This window comes from Chelonia mydas, chromosome 3 (genome assembly GCF_015237465.2).
Source record: "Chelonia mydas isolate rCheMyd1 chromosome 3, rCheMyd1.pri.v2, whole genome shotgun sequence".
NCBI lineage: Eukaryota > Metazoa > Chordata > Testudines > Cheloniidae > Chelonia > Chelonia mydas.
Genome location: NC_057851.1, coordinates 180,154,940 through 180,178,597, shown reverse-complemented (window position 1 = coordinate 180,178,597; position 23,658 = coordinate 180,154,940). Strand labels below are relative to the sequence as shown.

At 43.1% G+C, this 23,658-nt stretch overlaps 1 protein-coding gene across 5 annotated transcripts in view; it reads right to left on the bottom strand.

Annotated features, from left to right (window-relative positions):
- Positions 1 to 473: 473 nt before the first annotated feature.
- CCDC85A (coiled-coil domain containing 85A) overlaps positions 474 to 23,658 on the bottom strand; it is a 188,251-nt gene continuing 165,066 nt past the window's right edge. For 2 of the 5 annotated variants that reach the window (XM_043543875.1, XM_043543876.1), the window contains one exon: positions 474 to 1,442. In XM_043543875.1, coding sequence (XP_043399810.1) covers positions 1,353 to 1,442 — 90 coding nt within the window. In that variant the 3' untranslated portion in view covers positions 474 to 1,352. Of the gene's footprint in view, positions 1,443 to 5,210; positions 5,310 to 12,415; positions 12,536 to 23,658 lie in introns of all 5 variants that reach the window. The other 3 variants (XM_007070073.4, XM_037895965.2, XM_037895966.2) reach the window with 3 other exon arrangements.

Below are 23,658 nucleotides of genomic sequence, written 5' to 3'. Positions count from 1 at the left end.
CCAAAACCTGGGAATTGTTGCATTCCTATTTTTTGATGCTCAGCTATGGTAAAAAGTTAAGCAACAGCATTCAGCCACAAGCCTGTCGCACATTCATACAAGAAAGTATTTTTGCATTTAGATATACACAAAATACCTATCATAGCATTTCAATACACACAATCTAATGTTATACACACAGAAAAAAATTAAACTAAGCACATCTAGGGCACCTCCTGGTCAAAACTCAGGCAATCTGAACAAGAGCTTTTAGCCTCAGAATAAATTAAAGACATGCTTTGAGAAGAATAAAAGTTTTATTTGAAAGAACATTACAGTAGGCAAGGAAAGCTTTTCATAAATGCAGTGCAATCTTTTAGACTCATATTTTTCTTAAATAAAACAGCATGTCTCTAAACTAAATGGTAGAAATTAGCATTGGCAATTGGAAAATGCTCTCAGAAAAGAACTCTGATGGTGGTTTTGGTTTGAGGTCTTAAATATTGTTACCTCAGTGTTCTATTCGCAGGGTGCTGCCCATCATGTATGTTTCCAGGAGGCATGCACCAAAGAGAATGCAAAAAGTCTATCTTCACTTTCATTTAGAAAGAAATTGTGTTTTGCTACATGTACTGTAGTTTTTGCTACACTACTGGCTGGTTAGGAGATTTTATTGTCTTTTAGCACCTCAAAATGCAAGTATTCTAAAAAAAAGTAATTTCAGCTGCAAATTGCCTAAGCACCATTAACTAATACTGTTGACTGAAGCGTGAGCTACCAAGTAACTGACTTTCCTGTAACTGTGATGACTCAAGGCACAGTTTTTTGGTGTCTCTCCACTCTGGTGAAAAACTCCTGCTAAACCTAATCTACAATTCATTCAGACTCAATGAAGGTTCACCATAACTGTCTCTTAAAAAAAAACATTTGTGTGTATCTCCTGCAGAATACCAATTATGTTTTAAATAAGAAGCATTCAGATCTTTTCATTCTGAGTGTGTAGTTTTGAATGACAATGCCATGGCTAAGAGGCAGAGTTTAACTATACAGTATACTGAAATGACAGTGCCAGGACTCTAGGGTACATAACTGTTGTCTGAAAGACTTTTATGAAGAAGCTGTGCCAATTTTCAAAGCAGTAGTGTAGTCAAGAGTAAACAGAGTTTACTCACTTCTCAGTCAGAGAGTATGGAGTTTAGGTCAGTTTATCCACTTTTTTTAATCACTTCACCACTGTTTCAAAGAAGTCATGTGTACTGCATGTAGACATTCCTGTTGTCAGCTGAGAAGTTACTGTGGATAGAGTAAGTTCCCTCTATCCGTCACTGGCCATTTAAACTTTATCTTCTGAGAGAGGTGACACTCAGGTCCTTTTACATAGGTCCTTTATACTGATTTCCTGACAAATGTTGTCTAATTCCAGGACATGAACCTGCAGCATCTCCAAGCTTCCGCCACACAACCTAAAGGCAAGTGATAGAAAGAGATGTCAGCTATATCATCCAACCAAAAGTGGATTTGTGTATCTGTATGCATTATATATATAAATATATATACACACACACACACCATGCAACATAGAAATAGAGGCAGAGAGACAAAGGAAGAAGGAAGAATAAATTTGGAAGGAGATACAGTATTTTCATTTTTGACCATCTGTTACTTAGAAGTCTGTTCAGGAGCAATGTCTGTCCTGAAAACAAGGGCCAGGTTTGGAAATCTTTATGCAATCATTTATTAGGCGAAACTCGCATCAAAGTCAATTTCAGGCACACAGGCCCCAATGCAGCAAAGAGTTTAAGCAAGTGCTTAGCTTTAAGAACATGAGTAGTCCCACTGAAATCAATAGAAGTGGTCCTATACTTAAAGTTAAGCACATACTCCAGTGCTTTTGCTGGATCAGGGTCACACATGATTTAGTAAGAATTTTCAAGTTTTTTCATAGTGTGGACTACATGTGAACAAATTTGCTCCTTGTCCACACCTCTGTTCCCATTCATGATTGTATTAAATACATGCCACAACTACAACAACTGTTAGCACAGAAGGTAATATTAGGAAAGCATTTAGTGTATTCTTAGTTGGCTTTTAATGAAGTTTACAAACAGGAAACAAGAACAGTTAGCAACACATGACTTGGCATCTCTCTCTGGACCACCAAGAAGCAAGCAATGGATCCTTGGACAAGATTGGTTATTAGAAAGAGAAATAGAAGACAAGGTCAGAAGTAAAGATGAAATATGGGAGTACAAATTCAAGCACAGGGCTGTGAAGGGATTTGTCTTTGGACCAGTTGGATGGGCCCAAACCAAGACTCCAGACCCCATCACCCTCTGAATTTTGTGTTCCAAATTGGTCCCACATTGTGGCCTGAGCTCATGTCTGATTTGAAGGAGATGGGTGGAATTAACAAAAAAGGCCGTTCCTAACAAAACAGTAACAGTAAAGATCATGGAAAACATGTTGATAACCAGAGACCAGTGTCATACCTATAGCACAGTAATTGACACCTATAGGCTAGTTTCACAAAGGGAAAGTGTCCTGATGCCTCTAGAGTGAGGCAGCAGTGCATTTACTGAGACACAGAAACATAGGTGACTTTTACTGCAAAAACTTAGGCGCCTGCTGGGTTAGGCGGCAGTTGAGTGGGAGGCTGCGAATCACAGTGGTGCCTAAATCTGGGATTTAGGCACCTAACTACCACTTTAGGTCCCAAAGTCCCAGATTTAGGTGCCACTAGGATTCACAAAATCCCCACTTAGCTGCCCCCTAACCCTCAAACATAGTTGGTACCAAACTTTTTGCTGCAAAAGTTCCCTAGTCACCCAGCAATTGTGAGGAGGGGGGCGGATTAAGAAGCAGTTCCCTCAAAACTTTTAGCCCAGTGGTTAGGATGTGAAAGATGCCCAATTCCTCTTTATTTTTCAAGAGAGTCATTGGAGCAGGGGGACTGGAATGCCCTATCTACCAGGATATAGAGCCATTCTCACACTGTCTCCAGCTCAGTGACTTCAATTATTTAGCAAAGTGGAACAGCTTCAACTGGCGAGACTGAGGGAGATTCACATCAGGCTATCCCATAGCTCAGTGGTTAGGGCCCTCACCTGAGAGGTGATAGATCTCTGTTCAAAGCTCTTTTCATCAGGTGCTGGGGAGACTTGAATGGGGGTTAATATCAGAATCTGAATCAGACAACCACATGGGATCTGTCGTTACCAGCAGCCACCTTTGCTTACGTGTAGAAAACAACCTATATGCGGGCCTTGAAGCTATTCCAGCATATTGAGTTTGGTACTAGTTAGGATTTTCACTGGCACCTGTCTGAAGACATAGAGCAATGTGGGCCAAGCATCTCAGGAGTGGCCGCAAATACCCACATTTGCGCCCACAAAGGCACATTTCCCCTCAATCAAGTAATTGTATGTGGAACCTGATTTGTGTGGGCATGTCTAAACGAGCAGATATGCCCCAGCGTGCTATACAGTAACTCTACAGTGCTCCAGCAAGCCATGCACTAAATAGCAATGTGGACACTGCTGTGGCATGCTAGAAGTTTCCTAGTGAGCCCTGATATACTGTTGATAACAGTAGTATTTCAATAAGCACTAGGGAACTTCGTGAGCAGTAGCATGGTCCACCTGGACAGTTAGCGTGCAGCACGCTGGAGCACCTCAGATTTATGTTGCAGCAAGCTGGGCGGAAGTTCTCATGCTTTTGAAAGCCAGCTCACAGTAGCTAATATGAGAGAATAACTCCAAATGTACCTATGATTGTTACTTGTGATAAGACAGTGGCTTGAGGCGCCAATCAAAAATCACACGTTTCACTGTACTAAGCACTGTACAAACGCAAAGTAAAAGATCTATTTAAATGTTATGTAGACACCCAATGTGAATAAAAAGAGGAATGTGTTAGAAATGGTGTCTTTTCCTCTTGAGGAACTGGCATAATTTCCATCATTAGTGTGGAATGCACATGCATCCTGAGGGGAGAATGTGCCCCTTCGTGTAAGTTAGGGGAATCCTTAGGGATGGAAAGTGTGCTGAAAACATTACAAGGCCTTCATATTCTATGATGCAGACTTTTTATAAACTGAAAAACCACATAGTAGATAAATATTTTTAAAAATAAAACCAAACTTTTCAGATTTGACTATGACTTTGGGGTCTCAACAGTTAGAGTGCCCACCTTGAGATATGTCAGAGGGCTGACCACCTACCCTCTGAAAATCAGGTCATTTTAAGATGTCCCAAACTGAGCACCTAAAAATTATGGTAACCCCCCAAAATCAACAGTGACTATTGAAAACCCTGACCCAGAACACAGAGGCAAAATGATCACATGACAAACATTTCACCTAACCCCGACTCCCCCCCACCAAACCCCCCCCCAAAAAAAACAGGAGTAAAGTAATGATTCTGTAAGTCCTAGGAAACTAGTGAGAATTAAAACAAAAGAATAATTAGCTAATCAAAGGCTTGCTCTTCATCTGAATACCCAGGGATAACCTGAGGAGAAACAAAAATTTAAAAAGTTTAAAGAATATATCTAAGCAATAATGGAGTAAAAACATTTAGCTTTTCCCTGCTGAGCAGATGGGAAAAAAAAAGAAAAGTATTTTTAAACAAAAATATTACATTTTAAACTCAAAACATAAGTGCATTGGGAAGAAATGGTTGTGTCAGATATAATACATGAACATTTCAGATATGAAATTATGAAACTATTGGGAAGTTTTATGGATAACTATAACAATATTTATAATTTAGAAAATATTTTTTATCCATAAATCGTAAAGCTCCGTGTACAGGTGGGTAATTATCACTAACATTTTATAGATGGGGAAACGAAGGCACCAAGATGTTAATATACCTGCCCAATGTCACACAGAGATTAGCTATCTTTTAACATCCTAGTCTTGATGACAAAACTGAGAATAAAACCCAGGTCTCCTGAGTCCCATTCTAGTGTCTTATTCACTGGACCACATTCTCTTTTTATAGATATATATTTATATATTATAACAAAACATGCTGACCAAAGTGTAACAATTATTTAGTTCATAAAAATTCAGTAAATTATATTATTGAAAAATCAGAGTATAATTGGCTTCATTTTCAAATGAAAACTTTAAAGGCACATTGTCAGCAATTTTTAAATATTAATAACCTGGGTACAAATATTGTTTCAGGTTTCAGTACAGAATACAAAATTAAGCACATTAAACTTACATTGCACATTTCTCTGACTATAGCTTTTTCTGTCTCACTAAGGTCATGATCATATTCTTTACCATGCTGCCGATCTATATTTTCCTGAGCTTCCAAGACCTGGGTATGTTAAAAAAAAAAAAGTAAATTTTATTTTACAAATGGAATTTGTTCTTCAACTACAATAAGAACATTAAGAAATTTAACCTCTAAAAAGGCCTTTTCAGGGTAAGAATATGCATGTGTAATTGAATAATAGATTTAAGTGTAATGAAGCAGATCAGAGTATGTAGTCAGCACACAATTTCCTCCAGTATACAATGAAATTGGACTAGATTTAAAAACTTGATGCAGAAATTACTGGGTGAGGTTCTATTGCCTCTGTTACGCAGGAGGTCAGAACAGGTGATCCTAATGGTCTCTTTTGGCCTTAAGCTGTGAAAAGGGCTGTACCTTACATCAGTACTATAACCTACATGGAACATGTCTACAGTAGAACCTAAAAGATATGAACACCAGAGTTACGGACTTACCGATCAACCGGACACCCTGTGAAACTGGAAGTCATCAATCAGACAGTAGTGCAGAGAAAAAAGGAAAAAAAAAAAGGCAAATACTGTACTGCCTCGGGGCATTAGACCCGAGGCTCTGGGCCTCAGCCACTGGGGGGTTGGGACAGCAGGGTCGGGGGGGGGGGGGGGGGGGTCAGTCTCCAGGCGGATGGGGGGCTCAGGGGTTCTAACCCTCGGGAGCACTGTGGCTCCGTTTCCGGCTTCAGCTCTGCAGGGGGTGTCAGGGCTTGGGGCTTCAGCCCCATAGCTCTGCTCCCGGTTTCAGCCCCGGGGGTGCCAGTGCTTGAGCTACGAGGGGAGTGCCAGTTTCAGCCCCAGAGCTCCCCTTGTAGCTAAAGCCCCAATTCTCCCCCCCCACACACACACACCTGCTGAAACCAGGAGTGGAGCTGCTGGGCTGTAGCCCTGAGCCCCAGCGCCCTGCCCCAGCTGAAGCCAGGAACAGAGCTGTGAGGCTGAAGCCCCGATCCCTGGTCCCACAGGCACCAACTCCCTGGTGAAACCAGGAGCGGTCTGGTGCTTCGCACAGGGCAGCTTTGGGGCTGAAGCTCTGAGCCCCAGTGCCCCCCATGAGGCTGAAACCAGGAGCTAAGCTGCAGGGCTGAAATCCAAGTCCCAGCACTCCCCCCAGATCTAAAGCCCTGAGCTCTGGTGCTCCCGGGGGGTAGAAGCCCTGAGCCCCCTGCCGGAAGCCCTGGTGGCCCCTAAGGTCAGAAGCTCCAACACACACACCCTGCTGGGAGTCCTGACCCTCCGCCTCCACCCTGCGGTTTCAGCCCCAATTCCCCCATGTCTGAAATCCATCACGTCTTTTTCAGAGTTACTATAATTTCAGAACTACAGCCCCCATTCCCAAGGTGTCCGTAACTCTGAGGTTCTACTGTATCTCTCTGTATCTCATGGAAATATGGCTTTTGGGTGATAAAACAATTCTGGCCATTACATAAAAGCATATGCTTCCATATGAAATGTTCACAGAGTTATTTCATATGTAACCTAGTTATGTAGTCTTTAACCAGGCAAAACTCCCAAAGAAAGGGTTGATTCTATTTGGGAAAAAACACTCAAAGGGAAGGATAACCACCTTTAAATCCCTCCTGGCCAGAGGAAAAACCCTTTCACCTGTAAAGGGTTAAGAAGCTAAGATAACCTCACTGGCATCTGACCAAAATGACCAATGAGGAGACAAGATACTTTCAAAGCTGGAGGGGGAGGGGGGGAAACAAAGGGTCCTCTCTGTCTGTGTGATGCTTTTGCCGGGACCAGAGCAGGAATGCAGGTCAGAACTCCTGTAAAGAGTTAGTAAGCAATCTAGTTAGATATGCGTTAGATTCTGTTTTGTTTAAATTGCTGATAAAATAAGTTGTGCTGAATGGGATGCATATTCCTGTTTTTGTATCTTTTTGTAACTTAAGGTTTTGCCTAGAGGGATTCTCTATGTTTTGAATCTGACTACTCTGTAAGGTATTTCCCTTCCTGATTTTACAGAGGTTTTTCTTTTACTTTTTCTTTAATTAAAATTCTCTTTTAAGAACCTGATTACTTTTTCATTGTTCTTAAGATCCAGTGGTTTGGGTCTGTGTTCACCTATGCAAATTGGTGAGGATTTTTATCAAGCCTTCCCCAGGAAAGGGGGTGTAGTGCTTGGGGGGATATTTTAGGGGAGTAGATGTTTCCAAGTGGGCACTTCCCCTGTTATTTTTGTTAGACACTTTGGTGGTGGTAGCATAAGGTCCAGGGACAAAATGTAAAACAATTTGTACCTTGGAGACGTTTTAACCTAAGCTGGTAAAAATAAGCTTAGGGGGTCTTTCATGCAGGTTCCCACATCTGTACCCTAGAGTTCAGAGTGAGGAAGGAACCTTGACAGGATTTGATTCAAATAAAGAAATCCATGCCATTCACTCAGCCCTACTAATTTAATATTGGTTACTGGAAGTTAACCTCTTCCCATTTAGGATTGAGGATTTAGTGCAAATGTTCTACTTGTCACAAGCAAGAGTGGTATTGATGCTTTCCATTTTACTGGCTAATTAGTCATCTTCTTCCTGTAAATATGCACAAAACCGATGGGCCCATTGACATCAATGTGCTTTGGACTAGGCCATTGGGATTTGGATTCAGGCGAGGATCCTGATTCAGCAGAGCACTTACACACACACACTTAACTTTGAAGTCAATGGAATTTAAACACATGCTTAACTTAAGCATGTGCTCAATTGCTTTACTAAACTGAAGCTTGGGGGGCACCTTTCTCAGATACACCGCATAGGAGCTGATTTTTTGTGTGCTCTGGAGAATTGCATTTAAAATCAAATTAATACTTAATAGATTTCAGTTTTGAGGAAAACAAAGTTCTAATTTATTTTATTTTTGCTAAATATATATGAGGTGATGGTGAAAGGTGCTACTCTCTTCTATGTTCTGAGTCACTGAGGTACAAACCCTCAGGATGTAACGCGCCCTATATAGACAATTGTTAAAGGGTCTGTGGGGGTTAAGTCACTCCTGGATGGAAAGTAAAACTTTTCCAAAATTCCTTTATGTTGCAGAGCATCTGCACAAAAGGAGGGTCAGTGGCCAACCTCACCTTACACTGTGGGTATGTCTACATAGGAATAAAAAACCCATGGCTGGTCTGGGTCAGCTGACTCAAGCTCCCGGAGCTCACGCTGCAAGGCTGAAAAATTGCTATGTAGATGTTCAGGTTTAGACTGCCGCCAGAACTTTGGTGATGGTGGCAGGTCGCACAGCTTGGGCTCCAGACCAAGCCTGAATGTCCACACAGAGATTTTGAGCCCAGACAGCCCAAGCTCCACAAGCCCGAATTGGCTGACCCAGGCTAGCTCCTGCTATGCCACAGGAGCTATCCCTGTGTATCCCTGTGTAGACATACCCTCAGTGATCCTAAGTCAGGAGCCTTAGGCCTGGTCTACAGTTAGGGCCTGTAAACCAAATAAAAGGTGTAACGGCAACATGTACAAATTAAAGTACATTACCCCCATGTGGATGCTCTCACTCAGAAGTAAAGGATTAAGTTACAGCAAATTAAGACCACTTTACTCCTGAGTGACATCAGCCACACAGGGGTTTAATGTGCTTTAAATTGTGCACATAGACTTCATGCATTTAGTTGATTCATCTTAACTTTCCTTAGTGCAGACATTCCTGCACAAGTTTTACCAGCATAACCATGTCAATTGAGGAGAGGGGGTGATTTTTTAATCAAATAATTATACCAGCGTACACACACACACACACACACACAGAGTTATATTGACCAAAAAAGACTAATACTGGTATAGCTTATTCCCCTTCCTGTGCTGGAATAAGCTACACCAGAATAAGCACTTTTATACTGCTATTGTAATGCAGTTATAGAAGTTTTTAATGAATTAACTAGACCATAGAATCATAGCATATCAGGGTTGGAAGGGACCTCAGGAGGTCATCTAGTCCAACCCCCTGCTCAAAGCAGGACCGATCCCCAATTAAATCATCCCAGCCAGGACTTTGTCAACCCTGACCTTAAAAACTTCTAAGGAAGGAGATTCCACCACCTCCCTAGGTAATGCATTCCAGTGTTTCACCACCCTCTTAGTGGAAAAGTTTTTCCTAATATCCAACCTAAATCTCCCCCACTGCAACTTGAGACCATTACTCCTTGTTCTGTCATCTGCTACCACTGAGAACAGTCTAGAGCCATCCTCTTTGGAACCCCCTTTCAGGTAGTTGAAAGCAGCTATCAAATCCCCCCCTCATTCTTCTCTTCCGTAGACTAAACATCCCCAGTTCCCTCAGCCTCTCCTCATAAGTCATGTGTTCCAGTCCCCTAATCATTTTTGTTGCCCTCCGCTGGACTCTTTCCAATTTTTCCACATCCTTCTTGTAGTGTGGGGCCCAAAACTGGACACAGTACTCCAGATGAGGCCTCACCAGTGTCGAATAGAGGGGAATGATCACGTCCCTTGATCTGCTGGCAATGCCCCTACGTATACATCCCAAAATGCCATTGGCCTTCTTGGCAACAAGGGCACACTGTTGACTCATATCCAGCTTCTCGTCCACTGTAACCCCTAGGTCCTTTTCTGCAGAACTGCTGCCTAGCCATTTGGTCCCTAGTCTGTAGCAGTGCATTGGATTCTTCCGTCCTAAGTGCAGGACTCTGCACTTGTCCTTGTTGAACTTCATCAGATTTCTTTTGGCCCAATCCTCCAATTTGTCTAGGTCCCTCTGTATCCTATCCCTACCCTCCAGCATAGTTTTAAAAAAAAACAGTGTCGTTTTAAAAAAATCAGTAAAAATGTCTAATGTAGACAAGGCCTTGCACAGGGGCTGAGACAGCAACAAAGGACTGTGTTTAAGTACAGAGATTCCAGGAGAGTCCAAGGCTTATCTATACACAAAAGTTTCCCCACTTTATAGATACCAGTGTAGTTAAAGTGGAACAATCCTATTACTGAGTGTTGTTGGTATAAAGGGTTCTTCTACTGGTATAGCTATTCCTATATGGAAAGGGAATAAGCTCTACCTGTATACTAGTATTACTGTGTTTATACTAGGACTTGTACCACCCCTAACCAAAACAGTTATACTGGTAACTTTCCAGTACAGACCAGGCCCAAGACAGATAGAGGTCCAAGTGAGCAGCCTCTTGGAGACAGGGCAGTGGAGGGAGTTGCCTTGTGTGTTGTTTGTGACCACCTCTGTTCAAGGGATCATGACTTGTGTACATTTTTCAGTTTGGCTGAAAGGAAGAAATTTTATTTAACTGGATAAAATGTAGCGCACACAGGGAAATGCCTAGCATCATTCATCTCTATTTCTGCTTGCTGATACAATTCCTATCAGGATAAAAGCAGGGGCAACACAGCACAGAAAACGAAATTTTGGATACATCTAACCATTTTAATAACCCTAATGAGTACTTTACCACTGTAAACACATCCACTTACACCACTTACACTAGCTATCAGACACTGTCAAAAGCATGTTGATAATTGTTCCAATCAAAGCGATTTGTCAGAGGCTATACAGAGCTAACTACAATAATCTTATTTTGTAAATCCACATGATCTCTAGGCTAAATTGTTTTGTGCAGCTTTGTTTTCCCATAATGACAGCAGGTGAAATTCACCCATCCTTGGAGGGCACACACAAGACCTTTGGTGCTGCTGAAATATGCACTTCTCAAGCACAAAGGAAACTGAATGGCTTCCCCACCCCTGGATACTACAGGGCTGGGATTTGTACTGCCCCCAAGCAGACTGGGTGTAGATGGTGGCAGGGCAGACTAGGGGAGCAGCCCCATGAACCTCAATTATGTGCAGGTGGCAGGAGGCTAGTCCTAAGCTAGAGTAGTGGATGCGGGGAGACTACCCGAACCCTTATATTCTGATGAAGGAATGGCTTTCCCTGCCACAACGCCTACACATTTCACCAGCATAAAAGCTGTTTACTCAAGCTTTATGTAGGATAATTCAATGTCACCCATCCACATGTAGGATAATTCTCCTTTCCACTAACCAACAAATATTGTCAAATCAATAATACTCAGTACTTACATAGCACTTTTCATCTTCAAAGAGCTTAACCAATTCTGAGTCCAATATTGCTCATCTTACTCAGGCAAAACTCACACTGACTTTACTGGCAATTTTGTCTGAGTGAAGAATGCAAAACTGGGACCCTTAAGTAACTAATTTATCCTTACATCATTGCCTGGTGTGGCAGGTAAGGAGTTACAGTGAGTATTATTCCTGTTTTCAAATGAGTAAGCTGTGTAAGAATGATTTGCCTACACGTCACAGAAGGTTATCACTATCAGACCTGGGAGTTCCTGGTTCAATGCTCAGACCATTAGGTCACGCCTTGTCCAAACTGCCCCGAAAGGACAAGAGATTTCTATTGCATAGCTGATGCATATATAGTGGTGGGAACATGTACTTGCACAGTTGCCATGTGAAATCTCATGATATGCTAGATACCTCCTGATAGCTCATTGTAACATTTTGTTTCATTAAGGGAAGTAGTTGCTGCTAAAGTCACAAAGGGCCAGACTGTGAGCCTTCTGCTCACATAATTCCTTAGAAGTCAACAGAACTACTTCCTGTGTGTTCACCAAAGTAAGTAAGAGGTTCACAATCTGGACCCAGGTTAGCATGAGAACTAAAGGGATTTACTCTACCTTACAGAATGACTCTGAGATTATCGTGCATTGTTTTCAGCACTACATAGTAGGTATATCACACTCTGAAAACACATGACAAAGTCCATACCATGCTTGTGCATACTGTATAATTTGGTTTCATTTTTATAAAAAAATGTTTGTGATATTCATATTAATCACCTTATACTATAGCAGAGAATACATCTAGTTCACAGATCTCTTGTGGACCCTTCATCATAATCATTGTAATAAAAGAAAATAGGTATAATTTACCATGGGAACACAATGGAACGCATTGTGCTAGACACTGTACGCTCACAATGGAGACAGTCCCTGACCCAAAGAGCTCACATTCTAAGTACATGAGTGAAACAAAAAATAATGTTGTATATGAAGATATTGCAGTGATATTGCTCTAAGTACAATGGAACATATGTCAAACAACATACGTAACATTCTGCATATACTGTATGGGAGTGTGTTACCTTAATGGCATTTACCACTGCTTCAGGCTGCTGAGAAGGTGAGACATGTCCACTGAAGCTAGCTGGATGGTTTGGAGAGCAGTAACTCCCATCTGCCCCTGATGGCATCCTAAGGGGACCCTTAGTAGAAAATTAAAAACTATTTAATAATGAAAGGTGTTTGTAACTAATTAAGCAGATGTAAATTTTTTAAAAAGTCAGTTTATCATGTGAGCATGGAGGGCATATTTCATTCAAAACCTCTCCCTATCTCTGTGCCATTCTACTTTCAATAATAAAAAGATCTGAATTAAGTCTAAAACACCTCAGCTACATTGAGCAAATTGCCTGAGTTTGATTCTCGAAAGATACTCGTTACCCTTGTGAGTGGTCACCTACTATCATGGAGAGGAAACCTGGTTAAGTGGTTAGAGGACAAGGCAGAATCAGGTGCTTTGGCTCTATTCTCAGCTTTGCCACTAACTTAGCATCTGCAAGGTGTTCTACCAAGGTCTGTCTGTGCAGAGCAGCTTGCTGTCCTGGAGCCTCACTGAAATCTTGAACATGCCACTGAACTTTTCTGTGGCTCAGTTTTCCCATCTGGGAAATTAGGATACTTACTGACAGTCTTCAGAAGGGTGTTGTGAAGCTTAAAGAGAAACAGTTTTGGCCCCAAATATACTTGTCACCGTTCAGGGCAACTGCACCTGTTTTCACCTCCATGGTCCAGCTCCTCAGCTGTCACCTCTCTTGGGAAGAGACCTGTGTCTCTCTCTCTCCTGACCAGGGTTTTTCCAAGCTGCACAGTTCCCTGCCTACACTGAGTTCCCAGCAAGTCAGACTACCTACGCAGGCCTGCTTTGCTTTCTCCTCAGAGGCTATACACAGAACAATTGCCCTCAGTTAAAAGTTTCCACACAGCCCATTCTGAGCAAACACATATATTTTTAAGGTGGAGGCATTACAAAGGAAACATATTACAACAATAAACAAAACGTACACACATGCTAATAAGCTTAGCAGAGATCATCCCAGTTCCAGCAAGGGCTCAGGAAGGATTCAGTCCATGAAATCCCACCAAGGGGTTCTTCTGTGGTCACAAGTTCAGAACAGTTTTTGTTCAGAACAAGAACACCCAGGACTCAGAGTCACTCATTTATACAGTTTGGGTCTTTGGTCTTGGGACCCTGGGAACAGATAATCAGCAAAGGTCCCCTCCTCAGGGTGAAACTTCAAAAGATGAGCTCTTGTATACCCAGAGAAGGTATATTCCCCTGGAGATTTTCTGGGAAACCCACCTAGCTTTGTTTGTCCCATAAGTTCATTTTTGTCTGGCACATTGTTTTAAATAGTCCTTTCATGCTCATAACACTTCCCAGGGTTTACACTGGTCACATCTCCCTTACTGAAGTTACATAGAATTGCACATTAAACAATTGCACAAACTTTGCATTTTGAATACAATGGACTCCAAAGGTACTTAAACTTAATTCATTAAGGTTTTTTTCCCCCAGGATTTTGCAGGAAATCACTGTATCCGTCACAGTAGGTTTTGAGAATGCCTAACCTCAATCAAAATGTTTCCATGAGTGGGGGGTTGGATTTTTTAATTCCAGTTAAATTGACGGGGAAGAGTTAAAATTTTGGAACATTCCCCTGTAGAGTTTGCAGCCCAAATACTGCTGTGTCTTATTTGGAGAGGAGCAGTGTGAGTGGGGAAAGATACATGACTCCTGATTTATCCTTTCCCCACTTTAAACATATGCAGTCTGCTGAAGATAAAGTGACAGGTGGTCCCTCAAAAGTCACCTGCATTCTCTCCCTGCTTGTGCAATGGCATCAAATGTTACCAGCCTTGGAAGCAGCTCCCATTTATGGAGATATGGCTCAGACAGCAGCCTGGCAAGTCCATCTTTCTCTTTACTTGTGGCATTCAAAAATGCCATGGGTAGCTCAGTAGTGGATCTTCTGCCACTCTGAGAGGAGTGTAGACTTCAGGTGATTAGGGGAATGAGGCAGTGAAGGAAAAGGGAAGGCGATGAGAGGAATTTTAAAAGTGTAACAATACAAAAACTCAAAAGAAAAAAAGAAAAAAACCCCACAGCAAACAAACAATGGAACAGAGACAGAAATGGATAGGGGAGAGGGAAAGCCAAGAGAGTAGCAGCTGTCCTGGCATGAGAAGATGCAGGATCCATCTACACTGCAATAAAAAACCTGTGGCACCAGGTCTCAGAGCCTGGGTCAACTGACTCAGGGTATGTCTATACTTACCAGGGATCGACGCTGTGGCGATCGATCCACCCGGGGTCAATTTAGTGGGTCTAGTGAAGACCCACTAAATCGACTGCAGATAGCTCTCCCATCGACTCAGGTACTCCACTGGAATGAGAAGCATAAGGTAAGTCAACAGGAGAGTTTCTCTCATCGACCCAGCGTGGTGTAGACACCGCAGTAAGCTGACCTAAGCTACATCCACCCCAGCTACCTTATCATATTATTGTGTAACCTAGGTAGACTTAACCCTATAGTGTAGACTTGTCCTCAGTCTCACAGGGTTTAGGCTGCAGGGCAAAAATTGCACTGTAGAAGCTTGGGCTCAGGCTGAACCCCAGGCTCTGAGACCCACCCTCCATATAGGCTCCAGCCCAAGCCTGAACATCCACACTGCAACTTTTAGCCCCACAGCATGAGCCCCATGCACCTGAGTCAGCTGACCTGGGCCAGCCGTGGCCATGCCACAGATCTTTTACTGCAGTGTAGATGTGCCCTGAGGGGATGCTCCAGCATAAAGAGTTTGGGGACCAGCATGATCTAGTGGATGAAGCACTGAGGAAAGCTGGGTTGTATTCCTGGCTCTGCCACTAATCTGTTGTGAGACCTTGGTAAGTCACTCCCCGCTCTTAGACTCATAGACAAAGGTCAGAAGGGACCATTATAATCATCTAGTCTGACCTCCTGCATAATTCAGGCCACAGAATCTCATCCACCCACACCTACAATAAACCTCTCACCTATGTCTGAGCTATTGAAGTCCTCAAATTATGGTTTATAGACTTCAAAGTGCAGAGAATCCTCCAGCAAGTGACCCGTGCCCCATACGGCAGAGGAAGGCGAAAACCGCCCAGGACCTCTTCCAATCTGCCCTGGAGGAAAATTCCTTCCCGACCCCAAATATGGCAATCAGCTGAACCCTGAGCATGTGGGCAAAATTCACCAGCCAGATACCCAGGAAAGAATTCTCTGTAGTAACTCAGATCCCACCCCATCTAACATCCCATCACAGGTATTGGGCCTATTTTTACCATGAATAGTTAAAGATCAATTAATTGCCAAAATCATGTTATCCCATCATACCATCTCCTCCATAAACTTATCGAGTTTAATCTTGAAGCCAGATAGGTCTTTTGCCCCCACTGCTTCCCTTGGAAGGCTGTTCCAGAACTTTACTCCTCTGATGGTTAGAAACCTTCATCTAAATTTCAAGTCTAAACTTCCCGATGGCCAGTTTATATCCATTTGTTCTTGTGTCCACATTGGTACTGAGCTTAAATAATTCCTCTCCCTCCCTGGTATTTATCGCTCTGATATATTTATTGAGAGCAAACATATCTCTCCTCAGCCTTCTTTTGGTTAGGCTAAACAAGCCAAGCTCCTTGAGTCTCCTTTCATAAGACAGGTTTTCCATTCCTCGGATCATCCTAGTCGCCCTTCTCTGTATCTGTTCCAGTTTGAATTCATCCTTCTTAAACATGGGAGACCAGAACTGCACACAATATTCCAGATGAGTTCTCACCAGTGCCTTGTATAATGGTACTAACACCTCCTTATCTCTGGTGGAAATACCTAGCCTTATGCATCCCAAGACCGCATTCGCTTTTTTCACGGCCGTATCACATTGGTGGCTCCAATACTCCAAGGTCCTTCTCCTCCTCCGTTACTTCTAATGGATGCGTCCCCAGCTTATAACTAAAATTCTTGTTATTAATCCCTAAATGCATGACCTTACACTTCTCATTATTAAATTTCATCCTATTACTATTACTCCAGTTTACAAGGTCATCCATTCCTTTCCACCTCCAGGACTTCTGGGTTTTCCATTCACTCTCCCTTGGACAACTTTCACAATGATAGCTGGACCTACACACAGCTGTGAAAGTCTGCCCTTCCCTGATTCCTCCTTTCCCGCCAAGCGTCTGTGTGTTTGCATGTGCTCTTTCTTGTGCAATAAAAGCAAACTTGTATAATGGTAAATCGTTTTTATTTTTTTTCTACAGGGTGAGATTGCAGGCACTGCCAATACATGCACAGGCATTTTAATCACTTTATTTCAAGAATATAAGGCCCCAAATGTCACCATTGCCCCCTAGGAAAACTATATGTCATGTACCATTGAAGCAACTCAGACAGAGATATATGTTACTGGTGGTCATTGTCAAAGTGCTGCCTCAAAGCCTCCCTGATTCGAATAGCTCCCCTCTGGGCTCCTCTGACAGCCCTGGTATCTGGCTGCTCAAAATCAGCGGGCAAGCGGTCTGCCTCAGCACTCCACCCCTGAGCAAACCTTTCACCTTAGCTTCACAGAGCTTATGCAATGTACAGCACGCAGCTATGGCCATAGGAATATTATCCTCAGTGAGGTCCAACATGCCATAAAGGCATCGCCAGCGCACCTCTAATTTGCCAAAGGCACATTCAACTGTCATCTGGCACCTACTGAGCCTGTTGTTTTACGGTTCCTTACTGCTGTCCAGGTGTCCTGTGTAAGGTTTCATGAGCCATGGCTGTAAGGGGTATGCAGGGTCCCCCAGGATCACGATGGGCATTTCAGCACCCCGCACAGTAATCTTCTGGTTAGGAAAGAAAGTCCCCGCTTGCAGCTTTCTGTACAGGCCCATGTTCCTGAAGATGCATGCGTCATGTACCTTCACAGACCACCCCACTTTGATGTCAGTGAAACGCCCATAGTGATCCACAAGAACCTGCAACACCATGGAGAAGTATCCCTTCCTATTGATGTACTCCATCGCAACGTGGTCTGGTGCCAAAATTGGAATATGTGTGCCATCTATCGCCCCTCCAAAGTTAGGGAAAACCATTTCTGCAAAGCTGTCCACTATTTCATGCGCATTTCCCAGAGTCACAGTCCTTTGTAGCAGGATGTGATTTATTGCCCTCCACGCTTGCATTAACACAGCCCAACAGTCAATTTCCCCACTCCAACTTGATTAGCAACCAACCGGTAGCAGTCTGGAGTTGCCAGCTTCCACACAGCAATTGCCACACACTTCTCTACCGAGAGGGCAGCTCTCATTCTGGTGTTCTTGCGCCGCAGGTCTGGGGTGAGCTCCGTGCACAGTTCCAGGAAGGTGGCTTTCCGCATCTGAAAATTCTGTAGCCATTGCTCATCATCCCACACCTGCATGACGATACAATCCCACCATTCACTGCTTGTTTCCCAAGCCCAAAAGCGATGGTCTACCCTGTGCACCTACTCTGTGAATGCCAAAAGCAATCTAAAGTTTCTCCTATCCACACCACGGAGAATGTCAGGTGCCTGCGAGTCTTCCTCAGTTAGGAACTTCACGATTAACTGCACTGCCATCCGCGATGTCTTCATGACAGTTAAAAGAGCATAGGAGAGCAGCACGGGATCCATCCCTTCTCACAAAGATGCCGGGGTTTGGAAAAATGCAGTGAAAGAAAGCCGGAAGCCCATGGAGTACATAGACAGAAAGCAATGCATCACGGGACATTTAGCACTGTCCCAAGATACGCCGCGATCCGCTCCATCATCCCACAATACCTAGTGACAGAAGGACTGTGGAATAGGTACCCATAGTACATTGCTCATTCTGTCAATGATGGTGCTCCGATTCTGGATGCGATCTGCCGACAGACGGAGCAAGTGTGAACAGGAAATTGTGATTTTTATTATGTTGACATCACTTTTGTCGAAACAAATTGGTAGTGTAGACATGGCCTAAGTGTCAGTATCAAAGCAGGCCAGTCAGACAGCCTGTTACCCAGTAGACTGACAGATTCATAGAGTTAAGGCCAACAGGGACATTAGATTATCTAGTCTGACTTCCTGTATATCACAGGACATTACATTTCACTGTTAGCCCTGTACAGAGTCGCATAAATTGTTTGGCATCTCTTCCAGAAAGGCATCCAGTATTGATGTGAAGAAATCAAGAAATGGAGAATTTACTCACTCCCTTGGAAGTTTATTCCAATGGTTGATCACCATTAAAAAATAAGGCACTGTTGGGCCTTATTTATAATTCGAATTTATCTGGTTTTAACGTCCAGCCACTGGTTCTTGTTCAGCCTTTCTCTGGTAGATTAAAGAGCACTTTAGTATATGGTATTTTCTCCTTGTGAAGGTACTCTTCTTCTGTTTCGCTTCTCACCCTTTGTCTATCCTGGCCATTTACATTGTAAACTCTACAAGGCAGGGGCTGTCTCTCACACTGACCATGTCTACACTATAGACTTCATCCAGCATAGCTATGCCGGCCAGAGGTGTGAATCTTGACTGACACAACTGCGTAGACAGAAGCCGATAAAAGCTGCATCAACACTAGAAGAACTTTGCCGGTATAGTATACTGGAAAAGGTATCACTAGTATAGACATGGCCTATGTGCTTAGCTGGGGCCTTTAGGTACTTCTGTAATAGAAATAGTAAAATCATAATAGCCCCTGATCTATGCATTTAACAACAACCAACAACAGTTAGTTATTCTTTTCAGTATGGACTTGAAGTTACAATGCCAACTCTATTAGCTAACTACACATTAGCTGTTTGAGCACCTGAACTTGCAGTATTCAAAGTAGTTCCTAGAGCGACGATAGGGAGCACAAGGCAAAACTGCCGTGCTGAGATAACCTTATCTAGCAGCCTACTTTGGTGAAATGCTAAAAATACAGCCTTGCAATAGCAACCCACTAACAACACAGAGAGAAACAGCTATGTAATACACTTAGGAGGTGCTGATGATCTTTTCAACTGGACCTGTTCTAATATGATCCCTTGCTGTTTTCATTCTTCACCCAGAACTCAATTTAAAAAGGAAGAAAACCATGCAAAGCAAAGCAAAGCATTTAGAAGTCGCTAAAATAGAGGAAAACACGTCTCCTTCCAGCATTTTTTTCTTGGAAACACTGTATTATATACAAAATTCCCTAATTATTTGTTCTGTAGAAAGGGAAATGCATTTCTATTATAATAGTAATAATAATAATAATAGTTAATAGTGCCAAGAGCCTCCAATGAAAATCAGTGCCTCATTGTGCTAGGTCCCATGCAAACACATAATATGAGATAGTCTCTCTCTCAAAGAGCCTGCAATCTAAATAGAAAAGACAAAGGGAGGGAGGGGAAACAGGCACTGGAAAGTGACATGCAACTGAATTCTCTGACAATATTGCATAAGAAACAGCCTGAGTTTGTATGTTCTGAGTGATTTCATGAAAACATTTTGGGCCTGCATCTCCATTATGTTACACCTGATATAGATATTTACACCAGTGCAAAGTGTAAATGACGGCACAAGATGAAGGGAACAGAGAATTGTCTGATAATTACAGACAAGGGGGCCTGATCCTGAGACTTCCTGGGAATTCACAGCACACTGAGATTGTGGGATTGAGCCCCATGTGTGAAAAATCCTAGAAATAAAGGCATAGCTACAGAAATGAGAATGCTCCTATACAGATATCATAAATTGTATGCTGAACACATGTAAATGAGTGTTTAGATCAGTATTTGAAACTAGTTTAGGTTCTCAAGCATCTCATCCTGTACCGTTCATCTTTTCAAAGGATGTTGGGGTTTTTCTTTTTTATAAGGAAGTGATTAAAACAATTGTAACTGATGGCATATGAACCTAGTAATTGGGCTGATAACACTGACATACAAATGTATTTACCACAATATATAGTGGATCTTACAGTTCTCCAAAGTGATACACTGGTATCAATTTAGGAAGGGAGTTTGGATTTATTTTTCTGTTATATAAAATAAAAATTTATAGATCTGGACAAGCCTAAAGCTACCCTTCTGAAAAGGAAATAACTGTACAAGGGGGCGGGAGGAAAGGAGTAATAAAATAGATTGGAGCAATTCTGTTTTGGGAAAAATTCTCTCAGGTCCCTTTGTTTTCTTATGAGTCAATATTTTCAGTTTCTTTAAAACTCTGGCCAATTTCAAATTGTGTAAAAATATTGATATTAAAAGCAAGGAAAATACAAGACTTTGCACACACATCTAAAATCTCCCAAATGCCAGAAAATATGAGTCCTGCGAGTTGTGCTGCTTTCAGAGTCCATGCCTTCCTGCAGGCACTATGCTTTCTTCCAGGAAGTCACTTCTGTGTACGCACAGAATGCTTACCCCCCCTTATTGCCCCGGACTTAACATGAGAACTAGTTGTGAACATTCATGGTTCAAAGCAACCACTGTTCTCAAGGCAAATCCAACGCACACGTTCATAAGAGATGTTTGAAAAATTAATCTTTTCCCCTCAGGCGTCCATCCCCTTTTGTCCTTTCACAAGAGGCAACAGCTTCCTATGTGCTATAAAATGTGCTTTGCTGCCCCTGATTGCCACACATCTGAGCAGCTCAATGTGTTTTACAAAGACTCTCCCAAAGTTGTTTACTTTCTGAGGGTAGACTCTAAAGATAGTCCTTAGCTTTTCATTTTGGATCTGGACATCAAGCGTTCCAAAGCTGGGACCTGTTTGGAGCTCAGGTTTTGGTTTGGCCCATTAAGTACATAACAGTTCAGAGTCAAAGAACTGGTGGAGGATCTCAGTGCCAGCAACTTTGGTGTACTTCCTTATCAGGACTTTTGGTTTGGGCCATCTCTGGCAAATAGTGGCAGTGCTGTACCATGAGACTGATCTTCTGCAGCAGTACTGAGAGGAGACAAGCATCCCACTTGTGAACTAATAAATAAAAGATAAGGTCAAGGTTTTCTAAAGAAACTACAGTAAAAGCTGTTTTATCTGGCACTTCACCAACCGGAAAGTTCTATAAACCGGTATTTCTGATCTTCATTGAAATTCCAGTTTATAGTCTGGTTGGTGCGGGACTGGTGCGGTGCTGAGGCATGGAAGGGGGTGTGGAGCACGGGTTCTGGGAGGGAGTTTGGGTGTCGAAGGAGGCTCGGGGCAGTGGATTGGGGAGTGGGAGAAGGTGTGCGATGCCGGATCTCGGAGGTGCTCACCTCGGGCAGCTTCACACAAGTGGCGACTTGTCCCGGGTGCTCCTAGGTGGAGGCGCAGCAGGCAGCTCTGCGCACAGCATCTGCCCACAGGTGCTGCCCCCGCAGCTCCCATTGGCTGTGGTTCCCAGCCAGTGTGAGCTGTGGAGCCAGTGCTCGGGGCAGTTGCAGCAGATGGAGCCGCCTGCCACGCCTCTGCCTAACAGCAGCTGGGACAGGTTGCCACTTGCAGGGAGCTGCCCGAGGTGAGCACTGCCCAGATCCGGCACCCTGCCCCACCTCCTGTGCCCCAACCCGCCGCCCCGAGCCCCCTCCTGCACCCAAACTCCCTCAGAGAGTCCGCGCTCCACACCCCCTCCCACGCCCCAACTCTCAGCCCCACATCCCCTCCTGCACCCAAACTTCCTTCATCTTAGTTAACCAGCATTTTTCATTTACCGGCACCCCCAATTCCCTCAACATGCCGGATAAAATAGGTTTTACTGTAATAATTGTGAGTGCCTCCATTTTTGGGTGTTTAACCTGAGACCTCCAAAAGGGGACCAATTTTCAGAAGCAAAGTGCTCAGCACTTTTTGAGAATCAAGCCTCCTTGAGGTGTCTCAAAAGAGACACTCCAAAACGGAGGCAAACAAAACCTATAGTCACTTTTGAAAATCATGATCTGTGTTTGGAAAATGTAAAAAAAATAAAGCTGATTCTTATATTGAAAGTGAAGCTGGGTAAAAGTCTTGGTATTCTGATGATTGATGGATGCCAAGTGAAGTCTTGGATGATTCTGCAGCACAGCACTCTATTAAATACCCAAAAGAAGTACCTACATAGTTACTAATTACAACATGAACTTCTTAGGGTGGTCAGGAGCCTGCCACATGAGAGGAGTGGAGTGGCTGAATTCCACCCCCATTGAAGAAAGCATTTAGAAACAGGTCCTTACTTCTTCATTAAAATCAGTGCACTCAGGGTTCCGTCACCCCATAACTGCAGGACCTCTCACACCTTATTCTGAGGCAGCTAGTTCTGGCTCCTGACAAGCTCCAGCACACATACAGGTAGGGACACTCCCAGCTGCAGATGCTGTGATCAGCTCTGCATGGGGAGGCTACAGCTAAGGAAATGCCCAGCTGCTCGAGTGCACACCCCCCTCAGGAGTTTAAACCCAAAATTATACCGTCTTGTGCTGCACAGAGATCTCTACAGTGTAAGCTCTTGAAATTCGCTCCCTCCCTCAATGTGGAGAAGGATATGCAACAGCTTTCTGCCCAAAGTTATGACTCTCCCACACTGGTTTTAGACAAAGGAAAAATAAGTTTATTAACTACAAAAACAGATTTTAAGTGATTATAAGGGATAGCAAATAGATCAAAGCAGATTACCTAGCAAACAAACAAATCATGCGAACTAAGCTTAATATACTCAAGAGATTGTATATGAGTTGCAAATTCTTACCTAAATGATGATTCAAGCAGGCTGCAGAGATTCTTAAGGGGCCAGCTGCACTTGCTTACAGCTTAAAAATCCCAGGTATTCCTTTCACAGGCTAAAAATCCCTTTAGCTTGGGTCCAACACTTCCTCCCAGTTCAGTCCGTGTTCCTCAGGTGTTTCCTAGAGTCTCTTTGGGGCAGGAGTCAGTGAAGAACTACGATGATGTCACTCCCCTGCCTTAAATAGCTTTCGCATGTGGCAGGAACCCCTTGTCTCAAAGTTTGGTTCCCACACCAGTCAGTGGAAAAACAGTGGTATTCCAAGATGGAGTCGTAACCAGGTCACCTGGTTACATGTCCCTGTAGTGCCACAGCAGCCATTGCTCAGAGGCTGTTTGTAGCGTCCTCAGAAAGATTCCCCGTTGGGAGATGAGCTTCTTCTAAAACCTACTGTTTTCTCCTAATGGCTCATCAACCTGAATGGGCCCTTCCAAGCCAGCCATCTAGACTGAACATCCTTTGCCTAGTGGGCGTTTCCCAGGTGTAAACACATTTGTCAATATTCCTAACTTCAGATACAAAGTGACATCTGTATACAAATAGGAT